The sequence below is a fragment of the Sprattus sprattus genome (genome assembly GCF_963457725.1).
Source record: "Sprattus sprattus genome assembly, chromosome: 11".
Lineage (NCBI taxonomy): Eukaryota > Metazoa > Chordata > Actinopteri > Clupeiformes > Clupeidae > Sprattus > Sprattus sprattus.
In genome coordinates this window covers 17,270,864-17,286,030 of record NC_137909.1, presented here as the reverse complement: position 1 = coordinate 17,286,030, position 15,167 = coordinate 17,270,864, and the positions used below count along the sequence as shown (strand labels likewise).

Sequence of the window (15,167 nt, the reverse complement as noted above, 5' to 3'; positions counted from 1 at the left end):
ACGTAACTAGAAATTCTCCATGCTTACTCTGTCGGTGCCTATTTACATCAAGGAATTCTGGGAGAGCAGAAGGCTGGTACCAGTGCTTTCCACCGTATGACTACCAGACCACAGAGTTAGCCCTTTAGAGATGGTTTATAAGTGTTCACAGACATGGAGATTATCAGATAGAATCTGCCAGTGTAATATTTTTAAATAACTGTTTTTTAGTTTTAGTTTCTGTTAATGTAATTTTATAATTTCTGATGTAAATTTAGTTAAGTAGATGTTTGTACTACTTGCCAGAATGACATTGTGTCATGCAGGGCTGGTGGTCAAATCCCTGAAACATTACAAGGGGTTAGACCGTGTTAAAACTAGGATATCAATTGAGAAGAATTGATAATGAAAAAATCTCTTGATTCTGCACGGAGGTTGAAACGTGTTCATTTGAAAAGTAGTATTTCCTTTGCTGCTAATAAAGAAAACATCATGCGATTGATCAAGGGCCCAACCATTTAACGGGATTTGCCTGCTACTCCTGTGCAACACCAGTGTGAACATTGTCTGGACTGTTTACAGTTCACTGTTATGTATGTATAGTTGACATTTACTTTGTAATTGTCTAGAGAGCATCAATAAATGATATGTGATTGAAGAGCACATTACCCCTTGTTGTTGTGCCTTTTGATTGCTACTTCAGATAGTACTGTCTGACCATACTTAAAGGGGAATTATTACCTTTATATTAGAGAGCATAGACAGGCTGATGATGGAATGACTACTTTCCTGTGACAATGATCACCAAAAAATGCTGTGTCAGTATCATATTACTTCTGGTCATTAACCCTATAAATGAAACAGCTAATGACCACAACAACATCTCAGAGATGCAGTCTAAGTCATTTATTTAAATTTAAAAAAACTACCCCCCTCCCACACAAATACACAGAAATTAGCACAGACTCCAATGCTCAATTAAACAAATCAAAGTTGTAGTAATCCAAATCAGTCATTGTTCCATAAGCCTACGCAACATACAAAAAAAAACTAAAACATTTACACCGTATAAAAATACATTTGTGGTAGGAATTCTGCCCTCACGAAAACATACATGTTAATTTAGGGATGTAGTACTGGACTGAACAGTAACTAACTTGGATGTCTTACAATCTTGAGTCAGTTAAACACTCAAAAGGACAGATTTCCAAACAAGGATGGTAACGTGTTGGGTTTGGGATGGGGTTTATAGCCTATTCGGTCATGGATCATTTGCTCTCTGGTCTTCCCCTCTGCGCCACCGGCTGTGCCACCCATCTCACTTGACGTTGCCACTCCAACTACATCTACCTCTTCCCGCTGTTTCTTACGGCTCTGAAAATTAAGAACACGGTACATTAATCCTGGAGAATCTGCAAAGATACACACACGCACGTGACTTCTAAACAAAACCTAGTAGTTTTATGTGTCGTCTCTATACTTGCTCTATGAGATTACCTCAAGTTCCTTCTTGACACTCTCAAACTCCTCTGTGTCATCCAATTTTAGCTCCAGACGTGTTGGCTTTCTTCGTAGCATCCTTAACTACTTTTGGGTAGCTCCTTAGTAACTATAAAAAAGACATACGTTTCGTCAAAGACGAGAACGGCTTGTGAAATATTAAACTAAACTGATTTCTTAACATTACGTTATAACTAGTGAACTTAAGCTCTTCTGCACGTAACACTGTAAGTCAAATGTACAGAAACATTTCGCATTTACACGTTTAACATGACCCGTCGAGTGTTGACAGGAATTAGCCAGACCTAGAGAACCTTATATTGACATGTTAGGTCAATTGGCTCAACATTACTTAACGTTACAAGCTGGCTAATCAGCAACAATTCCACTTTGGTGAGACAAATAATAGTTACAAACAATACAAGTTCAAGCCAGTTTAGCCATGTATGTTTTGCGAATGTGCCAAGTATATAGATTATAGGCTGTTAGATATAAGCATAATAGTTAGTGGATGTAAATACCTACCACGAATTGTTCTTGCTATTCACTCACAGAGTCGCCATTATGTGACATCATCAATCGTGTAAGGTTTTGTGGGAAATGTATTTTCTTTTTCCAGAATATCACGAACTCTAAGGAGGACAGTGAGAAAACTAAAAAAAAGTATATTTAGTACATCTTACTAGTAATTCATTATTTCAGCTGTAATTTAATTACCAATTATTTACATATCAATAACACTACACAAGAACATTAACTATTGAGAGGTCCTCCTATACACCAGATGACGCTATATATCCTGGTGAACTTACTTTGGAAAGAGCTGAGAGCAGAGTGTTTACGCATATCCTGTGCGACAAGCAAAACGCGGCTGTTTCGTTCGATTTGAGTCGCTTGTTCATATCAAAGATAACTGTGAGTACATATAAGTATATTGTCACACAACCTCTTCATTAAACTTCTAATACTGCATTTTATACCTTTGCTGTTATTTGAGAAAATAATATGTCGCGTTATTGTTATATTATAATCCTAAAATATCAGGTCGCTGTAGGGCGGTACATGGTTCGGAAGTTTACTGTGCTGCCTGCCTAGCGATACAAACTTGTATCGAAAGTAGTAGTTTGTGAGTAGTTTTCTGTATTTCAGTATAATTCACAATAACACATAATACAACACCAGAGGGCGAAGAGACAACAGTATCTTAATCTGGTCTAGGATTTACATTTGGTGATTTTGGTTTAGTATGTCGTCTTTAAACTGCACTGAATTCTGTTCCGTTAGTGGCCAATGGTCATTGTGTGTTACTGAGCATGTAGGATAGTTCTTGCGCTGCAGCATATGGGGCCTCTGTCACACAGGCAGCCCCGTGGTTTTCAAAGGGGAATCATCTGGTCTGTCTATACGTCTAACCCAATCAAACTTTTACCCTGGTTCAATAGGCTCCAGGTCTGTTCATATACCTTTGGGAATAACTATAAAGATGTCGGACGACGAGGACGCCCCCATGTTGAAGAAGTCTCGCATCTTCTATGGAAGTCTGGAGGAGAAGGAGCGAGAACGTTTGGGCCGGGAAGGGGGCACTGGGTCAGGAAAGGATGGGGTCAAAACCGGGGTCAAAGCTGGAATCGACGCTGGCAACATCAACATCTCTAGTGGTCAGTTGAACGTGAATTAATCTCAAAAGTTATCCAAGGCCTCTGAGTCTAACCATTATTTGGCCCCAGGTTCAATATCATCTTAGTGAATGATTACCTGTAATTGTATGGACCCCGGAAAAACAGTTATGTCTTGAGAAGTAATGTTTGCACTGTCCCATAGGTGAAGTGATGGAGCTGGAGGATCGTATGAGTGAGAGACAGTCAGATGTGCTGGCTGAATTTGAGAGGCGCAAGAGGGCGAGGCAGATCACCGTATCGACTGACGACGCAGAGGTCAAAGCTTGCTTGCGGGCTCTCGGCGAGCCAATCACAATCTTTGGGGAGGGGCCCGCCGAGAGGCGAGAAAGGTAAATAAACACAATAGTCGTAAATTGCCATACTACTTTACGAGGACATTATATATGTAGTAGTATTAATTAGTATTTGTTATATCTCTTAATAACTCGTACTGTGCTATTTAAGCAGATATATTTGTCAGTCATTTCAATAGTCCTTATGTCTTCTTTACTTTGGATTTCACATAAAGGTTTTAAATTAAACGTCTTCTTAATCTGATTCAGATTAAGGGCCGTCCTGTCTGTGGTGGGGCCTGAGGCACTGAAGAAGTCTAAGAAGGAGGAAGACAAATCCAAGCGCAGCCAAGATGAGGTGGGCAGTTCACCTGACCTCTGCTTTTTTGCCCAACTCTTTTCTGTATACTGAGCTGAAACTCACTTGCCCACAATGTGCTCCTCTTTTAGTGTCAGCAGACCTGGTATCACGAGGGCCCTACCTCTCTGAAAGATGCTCGACTGTGGATCGCCCACTACTCTTTGCCCAGGTAAACACTCCTTCTCATCACTGAAGAGTATTTTGTGTGTGTGGTTCAGAGTTAATCAAGGTCAAGCCAGAAAGTGGCACAAGCTTGATCTTTTTCCAATGTACCATTCCATGATGTAGCTAAAAGCATTTTCTGTTACTTTACAACCTCCATTAAAAGAGAGTAACCTGTTCATAGCCCAAGATGTTGTTGCAGGTTAGAGTTTGTTGTAAAGGCTACAGATATGCATGACAGTTGGGGATAATGCAAAATGGCGATTTAAAATAGTCCTCTAATCTGGTGGTATTCAGGGCAATGACACGACTGGAGGAGGCCAGAGCCCACAAGGAAATCCCAGAGTCCACACGCACCGTCAAGCAACAGGAGCAACACAAAAACCTCAGGGTACGCAGCCACAGCACATATAACCAGTAAACAGCGCAACAAAACAGATTTTCAAAAGCGCTTTTAAAAACATAAAATTGAGAAATTATTAGAGAAAGATTAACATTTGCATTGTATTTGTTTCTATGCAAGGAAAGTTGTAGAGTGATGTGTGTTTTTTGTTTTGTTTGTGTGTGTCCCATCCCTCCCCCATTCTCTCTCTAGAATCTAAATAACTTCTGCAGTCAGATTGGAGATGACAGACCTATCTCATACTGTCAGTTCAGTCCTAACTCTAAACTACTGGTAACAGCGTCTTGGTACGTATTTGTTTATTTTATGTAGAAATAAAATGGATGTTTTTAATCATATCCTGATGCACTGCCATGTTGATCAATGGCAATCAATGTACATTATCTCTTTTGGTTCTATCACAAATGTTGTATTAATACATTGCTCTTGTGTGGCTTCAGGAGTGGCTTATGTAAACTCTGGAACATCCCAGACTGCAGCTTGGTCCGCACACTAAGGGGTAGGTGCATCAGCTCCTTGTGGTTTTGACAATAGTTCATACCATGGTCATGGGAAATTGTTGTTTCTGATTGGCTGACAGATGTATGTTATTGTTGTATAGTACCGGTACCTGTAATTACTTGCATGGCATCCTGTCAAAAGTGTAATCACAAGTCAATATAGTCTGACTAATGACTTGATATTGGCAACATTAATCATTCATCATGTTACAGCACCTCTTATTATTATCTAAGACATCAGTTTCACAAACAAGCATGTTATTGGGTGGAAATATGAAAATATCACCGGAAGATTGAAATGCCTGAGCCTGTATGTCTCATTATCTGTTGTACTGGGCTCTAAATGTTTGCGATTAATGATGGAGAGTACTGACGGCATGAGTTACACCCCTCCTTCAGGTCACAACACCCATGTGGGGGCAATCAGCTTTCACCCAAAGGCCACACTGTCCCTGGAGGATTCGGACATCAACATGGCCTCTTGTTCCACAGATGGAACCGTCAAGCTGTGGAGTTTGGACAGGTCTGGATTTTATAAAGGCACTGTATTTGTTTACAGATTATATGTACAGATTAAACCAATCATACAATGCACAATGGCTTCCTTTCTGGTAATATGGTGAATATAATGGCAAAGTAAATGTTTTCCCTAATGTGAATTTATTTTGTTTGCGGATAAGGTACAATGGGTAGTGTGTGTCTGTGTATTTGCACATACTCTATGTATGTACATTTGAGAGAGAGAGAGAGTGAAAGGAGGAAGCAGACATGGCTAATGCTTTTATCCTCGTGGCCTTTCAACAGTGACGAGCCAGTGGCCGACATAGAGGGGCACTCCGTGAGAGTGGCACGAGTAGCCTGGCACCCATCTGGGCGCTTCCTCGGTACCACCTGGTGAGTACAGTCGCTGCTGTTGTATTTCACCAAACAAAATGCGCCAAATTGCATCAAATTCAAACTCCCTAATGTCATCCTAATATGCTTACCTGGGCTTTCTTAGTAAGGATCTGTAATTCCAATTCTTTCAATGCTCATTCTTTCTGTAATTCCTTCCTCTAACCACCCCAGTTATGATAACTCCTGGCGGCTGTGGGACTTGGATGCCCAAGAGGAAATTCTTCACCAAGAGGGCCACAGCAAGGGTGTCCATGACCTGGACTTCCACCCAGATGGCTCTTTGGCAGGGACAGGGTAAGACCTGCAGACCAGCCACGGATGCACCTCATTTTCTTCCATCACTCACCTTTTAGATCTAGCACTGTAAAGACTCTTATCTATCTTAGACAGTTTTTAATAGGTTTTGGTCATAATTTTGGTCATTAGTCTGCAGGACATGACTAGGACTGGATCTTTACCAACATATGGACTACGACCATATTTCTTCTCTTTCTTCTCTTCAGCGTTGAGTACTTAGATCTAAGGCAGAATACTTTTTATGGTTGTTGTGAATCCTTGTGACTAGAAATGTCAAAACTTTAGACTCTGTACCTGCGCATAAGAGTGTATGGCTTCTTATTGATCCCCTCCTTGGCTAATTAAAAACTGAAGTGTTTTGTAAAAAAAATCATTACATTTGGAAAAATCATGAAATGTGTTGGCTTGGACAAGTTTTGGTTATATAAGTTTGTTTTGGAATAGTTTCAAGCATACAGACATTTCAGAGAATGTATGGTCATGAAAATGTGCCTTAAAGTTATGGAAATGTATGGATAAAATTTGTGTGAACCCTGATAGCCAGTTATGGTTATTGTGTCTGCAGACCTTGTAGAACAAAGAGCCATTTACATGATTCCACTCGTGCATCTGGACCCTGACCTTAGTGTTGTGTACACACATGCATACACAGACCACATATCGCTGTGTTCTCACATGCATACACAGACCACATATCGCTGTGGTCTCACATGCATACACAGACCACATATCGCTGTGTTCTCACATGCATACACAGACCACATATCGCTGTGTTCTCACATGCATACACAGACCACATATCGCTGTGTTCTCACATGCATACACAGACCACATATCGCAGGGGTCTCACATGCATACACAGACCACATATCGCTGTGGTCTCACATGCATACACATAACACATATCGCTGTGTTCTCACATGCATACACAGACCACATATCGCTGTGGTCTCACATGCATACACATACCACATATCGCTGTGTTCTCACATGCATACACATACCACATATCGCTGTGTTCTCACATGCATACACAGACCACATATCGCTGGGGTCTCACATGCATACACAGACCACGTATTGCTGGGGTCTCACATGCATACACAGACAACATATCGCAGGGGTCTCACATGCATACACAGACCACATATCGCAGGGGTCTCACATGCATACACATACCACATATCGCTGTGGTCTCACATGCATACACATACCACATATCGCTGTGTTCTCACATGCATACACATACCACATATCGCTGTGGTCTCACATGCATACACAGACCACGTATTGCAGGGGTCTCACATGCATACACAGACAACATATCGCAGGGGTCTCACATGCATACACAGACCACATATCGCAGGGGTCTCACATGCTTACACAGACCACGTATTGCTGGGGTCTCACATGCATACACAGACCACATATCGCAGTGGTCTCACATGCATACACAGAACACGTTTCACTGGGGTCTCACATGCATACACAGACCACATACTGCTGGGGTCTCAAGCATGAAAAACTGGTCTCTGTCATTAACGGCAATATGTGAGCATATTGATTGTGCATTGTTTCATCTAAATCACTTCTAGTTCATTTTCAGTTGATTTTATTCTCCATCTCTCTCTCTCTCTTTCTCTGCAGTGGTTTGGACGCGTTTGGCCGTGTTTGGGACCTGCGGACAGGCCGCTGCGTCATGTTCCTGGAGGGTCATCTGAAGGAAATCTACAGCATCAACTTTTCCCCCAACGGGTAAGTTGACACAACAGGCCGTTGTCCGTATACCCTCAATGGCCCAGTTGTTGTATCACATTTAGTTATTCACCACCTGAGTTTGAACCCCAAGTACCAGGAAGAATCCCCTAGTACAGATCAACTCTATATTAGAGGCATTTACCACATGTTTTAATTGACATTACAGCAGCGCCATTGATTTTGAGATCTAGCCCTCGTCAGTACTTTGTCAGGACCTGTTTAATGTAACGGGCAGGATCATGTAAATGTTGGTATGCAGCTGCTGAAATAAGTTTTCCTCTGCAGCTTTCATGTGGCAACAGGAAGTGGGGATCACACCTGTAAGGTGTGGGACCTGCGTCAGAGGAAGTGTATCTACACCATCCCTGCCCATCAGAATCTGCTGTCTTCTGTCAAATTCCAGCGTGAGTCTCCTCCCTTCCACTATAACAGACCGAATATGAATGATCTTTTACAACAGCATTGGTTGGTGTTTTGAAAGGTGATTTTATGCCCTTAAGAGTAAATTCAAGAATTGGCAAATTCAAGAAGAGCATTGAACGCATGGTATTTTGAAAATAACTACTTGGTTCAAATCCGGTGATTGGACAGATCTTTAGACTGGTTCTGTGCGATATTTTGGCCTGTCTTAACAAAATGACACCCTGTTCAGCTGAAATGTTATGGAACTCTCCTTCCTCTTTCAGCCACTGATGGTCACTACCTGTTGACTGGGGCGTACGACAACATGGCTAAGGTGTGGACCCACCCTGGCTGGTCTCCACTGAAGACGCTGGCAGGTCACGAGGGAAAGGTCATGGGTCTTGATCTGTCTCCTGATGGACAGTTCATAGCAACTTGCTCCTATGACCGCACCTTCAAACTCTGGATGTCCGAATAACCGCAGCTTTGAGGAACTGTGTATGTATGTGTATGTATGTGTCTGCAGGTGTGTATGTGAGTGCGGATGTTGATGAGAGTGAGTTATCGGGTGTTGTAAATGCATGACCCAAAGACCATTGGATTTTACATGACCATCTTTTAAGACTGTTGGGTCACTAAAATTCCGTTGTAAGGGTCTGGAATTCATATGAATTGACCAGATGCCCAAAATGTGTCATCTAACTTATCTAGCCCAGAAATGAATTGAATTTCTGTGGTCATCTCAGAGCTAGATTTAAAGACATCCTTTTCCTGTCAACCAGTTCCCCTTCTGGCAAACCATTCTGTAAAAAACTGATTTGTGGGTTTTATTATGGAGACTTAGATTGACCGGACTGGAGAGGACATATGATCCTGAAGAATGTATTATTTGTCTCACTTTTGTACATTTTTTTTGAAAAACAAAAGCCTGAGCCTGATGACAATTCTAGTGAGCTGCATGTCTTATGCCTCCTTTTTTCAATGCCTCAATTCTACAGTCTTTTTTTATTAAAAAAAAAAAAACAATAGTCAGAAGTCTGTCATTATTTCATAGGAATTGGTGAGCGAAAAAAAGTATCACGAACTGTGAACTGTACTGCATTCAGCTTAGACATTTAGACAACCTGAATTCCTTAAACTTGAGATTCCCTTAGATAAGAGTGACATGACATGTATTGAGAGTTCTCACCCTTGTCCTCAAGACCTTCTCTCCACTGTGATGTAAACACAAGCATGGGAAACACACGCATCTCTATTTCTGTCTTTCTGAGGACTTTCTCACCAGCAGTCCTGAGAAAACCCCAGAAATCAGAAGACATCAACTGAAAGCGTCCTCCATGTAAGAGCTGCACACCATGTGGGGGCAGGAAGGAGGCAGGCCAAATACCATGAAGGTCCATCAGCTGGGCATGAAGCTCATCGAGTTTGCAGACTCCTACACGTTTGTTCACAGACGTCTTTGTCCTTGTGTTTGTGTGTGGTGGCTTTAGTGTGTTCTTTAGCAACAACACCAGTTGCTCATGGTTATGTGCATCAAGCCTACATCTGAGGAACTATGTCCTCAGGCTGACCAGCAGATGGTGGGCTGTACTTGAAGTCCCAGTCCCAGTGGGATTTTTTTTCTGCATGTCTGATGGAGCCCTGAAGTGCCTCTTCATCTGTGGTCTGTAGGTCGATGAACCTGTGGTCTCTCCAGCACATGACTCACTCACAGGCCAGTTACAGAGCTATGCACTGATGGACAGTAGTTCCGATTTAACGACACAAAAAAGTCTTCCCTGCAAACTAAGCCCGTCAGGCCTCTTCACATATGAACTCTGCAGTCCCAGCTGAGCTGTGTGTTCCTCCTCTGTCTTCAGAAGCACCAGCAGCAGAGCACGCAGTGGCGGCAGCAGGGGCTCCTCTGGAAGCGCGGCTCGGCCAGGGCCCCCTGCACCCAGGCTGAGGGGGGCTGCTCCACGATGGGTGGCGACGGCTGCTTGTTGAAGGAGAGCTTGTGCTCCAGGTGACCTCCGAGGCCCCCAGGGCCGCTGTGCCGGGCCCCGCCCCTCACGCTGTCCGCCTCGGCCTTCACGCCCAGGAAGGCGGCCAGGTCCAGGTCAAGGCCACCGGCACCACCTCGAGGCAAAGGGGTGTTCTGCCGACACTGGGGGCAGGGGATCCACATCTGGTTCAAACAGACAAGGCGGCAGATGGGGAATGTCAGTTGTGTTTAAATGTGTGCTGACAACATCAGGGTTGTTATGGGTTTGAGGCCCATTGAAAAGAACGCACAGATAAAGCTGTCTCTTCTCTGTATTTGGTGTTAAGAGCACATCCCTTTACTGATTGTGTAATCTCAGTCTCCACATAGAATTGATCAGGTGCTTCAGGTAGGCTTTTTCTACTCCGTTTTAATGAAAATCTACAGCCACTTTTGCACTGATCAGAAAAAGACTGAAGTGTGCTGTGGTACACTTTGATGTTCTGAATAAATAGAAGCAAAAGTTTTTGGTGGCATGTGAGTTTATTCATGAATTCTGATTCCCTTCACAAGAAATGTGTGTTTATTACATGGACTTGGACAAGGACTTCATAAACCTGGGTGTCTTCACTCTGTGGTCAGGAAGAAAGTCCATGGTATGTTCTGAAATGTGCTCCTGACCCCAGTGGTTCTGGGTCAACAGCCATGAAATGTTTCAAAGTAAGAGGACTGACAGGATAAAGCTTCTACTGTCCATATCCCAAGACATCAAAGAGCCACAGTGCTGCTATCTATGAAGAAAGATTGGGCCTTTTCCCTTCACAAACAGCTCATGATTAAAGGCTAGCGCTCACATTTAACATACTTACACAAGAGTTAAATCCCAAGCAGAACAAGGGCTTTTTGCAAATGGTAAGACGTTTAGCCTGACCGTATACATGTAATGTAACGTTCCATTAAAATATACGTTTATCTGTAAAAATTGAAAATTGCTATTGACACACAAACTTTTAAAAAAAAAGGACTCTCCAGGAGATAATATGACTGAGAGTTAAATATGTATGTGTGTCCATGGTCACCTGCTCATTGATGATGGTGTCCAGGCGACGCAGACACGCTTGACAGAAGGTGTGCCCGCAGTACAGCTTGCGGGGCAGCCGGTCGCCCAGGTTGTAGGCGCTGTAGCAGATTATGCAGTCCAATTTGCGGCTGTCTCTGGAAGGAGTCAGGTCTGCAGGCTCCACATCGCCCTCCACTGGAGCCTCTGGCACCGGTACGTCTTCCTCAGACATCTCTCCCTCTAGTCATTTAAAGAAACGTGTTAACAACAGTTTAATAACGTTGGCTATTCGTTGCACTGACATCAAATGTCCTCTTCTTATGACAACGATTTGTTGTCCTGACCTACTGTAAACACCACTTCCGCAAACACGAGAATTGCACTACCCTTAGTACAATGTGGAGAAGTGTTGGCCTGAGAGGTTCCGCTGTTTTATTCTTTCTATTCCCTCATTAATAGACAGCAAACACCAGTACAACATACGCAAAAAAGTGATCTACATAAAACAAAAAAAGTTACCTACACGAAACTTGACATCGCATAGCTGCTTAGTTGCAGTCAAGCAAAATTTAAATCCGCATCTAGACATCAGGGGATAACCCAAATGTTGAATTTGTTTCTGTCTTCAACATTATATTGTGTCATTCGTTTATCCCATCTCAGGCTTGCAAAGGAACTTCATTTAACTTAATTTGAGTTTAGATTGATTGGACAGAAGGACATATAGGTCAGTTTATATGAGCTGCAGGATATGTCTTAGTTAGATTTTCAGTAAAGAGAGAATTAATCAATATTTCTACTACCTCTTTATGACAAGCCTATATTACATTGATTTCTTTGGGAGATTAGAGAAAGCCAGCAGCCTCATTATTTCCTAACTCTGAACCAGTGACAGCTCAGGTCAATAAGCCTGAAACATGAATAATTTACAGAGAGGAACAATACAGGATCAAATGCATGAGAAACATGACCAAACAAAATGGAAAATGGTCAAGTAACGTAATACATGATCATTATATAATGAAACAATACACAATTTGTTATCCAAAGGTATGACTCTATTCTAGAAGATGCGATCTGAAGCCAAGATAATCTCCATAGCAAGACAAAAACACAAATGGAAATTAGAATGTATATGTTGAACATTTCTTTAAGTAATGTTATAATTGTGTCCCACTTTTGGTTTGCCAAAATCATGAACTTTCCCAGAAATTGCCATGAAACATGGCATATAAATCAACAGGCTATAAGCTTTATGTATATATATATGTTGTGGACTCACCTTGTTTGGCTAGGTCTCCCAAGCTACTGGTGGCTGGAGTTGCTGTGGTGTTGTCCGAGTGGCTTTCCCTCAGCGGCGTTCATCTCAAACCAGACTCAGTTTGTTCCTGCATGGGAGGCTCCTGTTTGTTTCTGTTCCCTACAGCCCGACTCTATCAAACAGTCAAACAGGTGTGTGTACTTGTGTGGGAAAGCAAGAGTGTACGAGTGTGTGCATGTCTGTGTGAGTGTGTGTGTGTGTGTGTGTGTGTGTGTGTGTGTGTGTGGGTGTGCAGAATGTAGGATAACCAAGCAAATACACACACACACACATGCACACACACACACACACACACACACACACACAGATAGTCAGAGGGCTGTCCCTGTTATGTCCTGTAATACAGGTCTGGCTTTTGTTTGCCTACTCTGTCACCACAGCTCCTTTCAAGTGGAGGGCAAACAGAGTGTGCCAATGCCGCGGCTCACTTCCCAGGAGTCTTTAATATTTAAGAGTCATGCTGATGCTCACTCTCACGCATTTCACTACTTAGTGTGAGAACTAAATGATAAGGATAGAGGATGCTGAGAGGGGAACAGTAGAACAGAACCTGTTTACTTGTAGTGCTCTCTCTCTAGCATGCACACACACACACACACACACAACACACACACACACACACACACACACACACACACACACACACACACACACACACACACACACACACACACACACACACACAGACACACACACACACACACACAGAAGACACACACAGACATACACACGCATAGACCAGGATTTTGAACATTGTGTGAGTGTGTGTGTGTGTGTGTGTGTGTGTGTGTGTGTGTGTGTGTGTGTGTGTGTGAGTGGTCGGTCCAGCTGTCTGAGATGGTGAAAGGGGAGAGCGGCTCACATCCCTGTTGGGAGCATTGCGAGCAGTGTGGGCCGATCACCTTACATACAGGCAACAAAGGACGCACTGAAACCTGATCCCACTCACCCGTGGCCCGCCTGTCATTGGCATGCCAAACTAGCCAGGAGAACAAGTGTTCATCCCCACCCCCCACCACTGGGTTGGTTTGATCCAGAACACTGTGCCCCAGCACCAAATCCAAACCAAGACAGGTACATTTGGGGGTACCCATAGAGAGGTGTGTGTAATCAGTGAGAACAAGGACAATCATAGTCATTCAACTGTAAGTGTCACTGATGATGTTAATCTAGCTCCTAAATGCTCCTTTCCTTTAGTCCCACCACTAACACTGGTTACCTTGGACACAAACACTACATCATAGGCTCTGCCCTGGAAACTGACTAATAACATAATAATTTCTCACTCTTTTCAGACAACTTACATCTGTGCAAAATTTGAACTGATTTTGTATTATTATTAATGTTATGTAATTTCTAAGTAAACATACTTTCAGTAGCACTACCTCTTTCTCTTTTCTCTTGCTATCTCAATTTGATTGCTGTGATGGTTGGCAGCGTATTACTGCAGTTTATCTTTAAAACCACATGATGGCAGCACACATTAAAGAGCCCCTTCACAGTGTAAGGATGATGAATCCACTGCAAAAACAGCATATTGTTATGTCTATGCTATACATCTATTATTACACTCTAACAATACAGGGACATTATGTTCCAGTAAGACCTTTGAATGCTTTCAAGTATCTGAAAACCCTGTGTAGAGTCTGCCTTGACAATTCTTTCCTTTATCATGGCGATTAAGCCTATTGTTGCTGAAAACCTGTTATGAACAATGCAGTGCTGGTCTTAGTTTCAGCTCGCAGTGATAGATCAGTGTTCTCAGTTGTTATCACCTGCATGAAGCAAGGCCGAAGGTTCACACCCAGCACTTAAATGTTAAATAAACAGTGTTCTTCTGCTTCAGCCATGACCAGCTGACGTGACCACGCCACCACCCCACCCCTCCGGTTTTACCTGGAGGGGAGGGGTCACGTTCAAGTTTAACCACCTTCATTCCCGTTGGTTGAGGGAGCAGGGAAAGAGAACACAATGTGCTGTGTCATGGCTTGTGGCCAGGCTATTTTGCTGCCTTTCTACTTTAGTCTGCAAAGTAGGTCTGTGTTTTTTGCTGACTGAACCGAAATAGTCCTCCAGGACAAGCACATTGAGGTGTAAATAAATGTATTAGTCATAAATAAGATATAAATGACCAGTGTGATGCACATCTCTCCACAGGGAGCTCAGATGGGGCTGAGCAGTGCTGTCCTACTCCCAGCTGACTGCAGTGTACTTTAGTCTACTGCAAGGAAAGCTGTGCATCTGCCATTCCGATTCTAAAAATAGTGGGAGGTTTTATGTAACTTTCCATCAGTTGACAAACTGTGTCCCACTTCGATATGTGTGATTCTGCATCATTCCGCAACATTCTGTTTGATGTGAGGGGAATTATTTTACAAAATGTATCTGACATGGCTTCATTTAAAGCCACTAGCAAGCCTGTCTATTGTGCATTATGGGTTGAAAAAGCCAGGGATCACAGGCTAACAGAGAACCTTTTCAGCTGTTCCAATTTTCAGCTCCTCAATAAAACAAAGATGTTCCTCCCACCCATTCTAATGTGGTTATCTCCTGTAATGAGAATGAGCCATTTGTGTGAGTGATCTTCATTTTTGTCCATCTATCCTCATCTCT

The 15,167-nt window shown here is 42.7% G+C and overlaps 3 protein-coding genes across 3 annotated transcripts; 1 reads left to right on the top strand and 2 right to left on the bottom strand.

Moving 5' to 3' along the window:
* Nucleotides 1-877: 877 nt before the first annotated feature.
* On the bottom strand, nucleotides 878-2,038 carry cdc26 (cell division cycle 26 homolog). The gene is made up of 3 exons (XM_080848053.1): nucleotides 2,005-2,038; nucleotides 1,477-1,588; nucleotides 878-1,353 (listed from the first exon to the last, which is right to left on the bottom strand). The coding sequence occupies exons 2-3, from the start codon at nucleotides 1,555-1,557 to the stop codon at nucleotides 1,171-1,173; spliced, it is 264 nt and encodes an 87-aa protein (XP_080704179.1). The 5' UTR covers nucleotides 1,558-1,588; nucleotides 2,005-2,038; the 3' UTR covers nucleotides 878-1,170.
* A 301-nt stretch (nucleotides 2,039-2,339) lies between these two features.
* prpf4 (pre-mRNA splicing tri-snRNP complex factor PRPF4) lies at nucleotides 2,340-9,174 on the top strand. The gene is made up of 14 exons (XM_080847321.1): nucleotides 2,340-2,394; nucleotides 2,922-3,137; nucleotides 3,301-3,487; nucleotides 3,701-3,788; nucleotides 3,881-3,960; nucleotides 4,251-4,344; nucleotides 4,549-4,643; nucleotides 4,797-4,855; nucleotides 5,256-5,379; nucleotides 5,661-5,750; nucleotides 5,925-6,047; nucleotides 7,698-7,805; nucleotides 8,094-8,212; nucleotides 8,495-9,174. Exons 2-14 carry the CDS (start codon nucleotides 2,963-2,965, stop codon nucleotides 8,686-8,688), a joined length of 1,536 nt encoding a protein of 511 aa, XP_080703447.1. The 5' UTR covers nucleotides 2,340-2,394; nucleotides 2,922-2,962; the 3' UTR covers nucleotides 8,689-9,174.
* Nucleotides 9,175-10,065: 891 nt separating this feature from the next.
* rnf224 (ring finger protein 224) lies at nucleotides 10,066-11,465 on the bottom strand (the record flags this gene model as incomplete). Its single annotated transcript, XM_080848057.1, has 2 exons — nucleotides 10,066-10,377; nucleotides 11,253-11,465. 2 exons carry the CDS (start codon nucleotides 11,463-11,465, stop codon nucleotides 10,066-10,068), a joined length of 525 nt encoding a protein of 174 aa, XP_080704183.1.
* Between the last annotated feature and the right edge of the window lie 3,702 nt (nucleotides 11,466-15,167).

What these genes read in the sequence shown, in the direction of transcription:
- prpf4 (XM_080847321.1), top strand. Translation starts at nt 2,963, where the DNA reads ATGTCGGACGACGAGGACGCCCCCATGTTGAAGAAGTCTCGCATCTTC. An exon ending in GCCCACTACTCTTTGCCCAG is followed by an intron (nt 3,961 to 4,250) that starts GTAAACACTCCT and finishes GGTGGTATTCAG; the next exon opens with GGCAATGACACGACTGGAGG. An exon ending in CGCTTCCTCGGTACCACCTG is followed by an intron (nt 5,751 to 5,924) that starts GTGAGTACAGTC and finishes TAACCACCCCAG; the next exon opens with TTATGATAACTCCTGGCGGC.
- cdc26 (XM_080848053.1), bottom strand. Translation starts at nt 1,557, where the DNA reads ATGCTACGAAGAAAGCCAACACGTCTGGAGCTAAAATTGGATGACACA. An exon ending in GTGTCAAGAAGGAACTTGAG is followed by an intron (nt 1,354 to 1,476) that starts GTAATCTCATAG and finishes CTTAATTTTCAG; the next exon opens with AGCCGTAAGAAACAGCGGGA.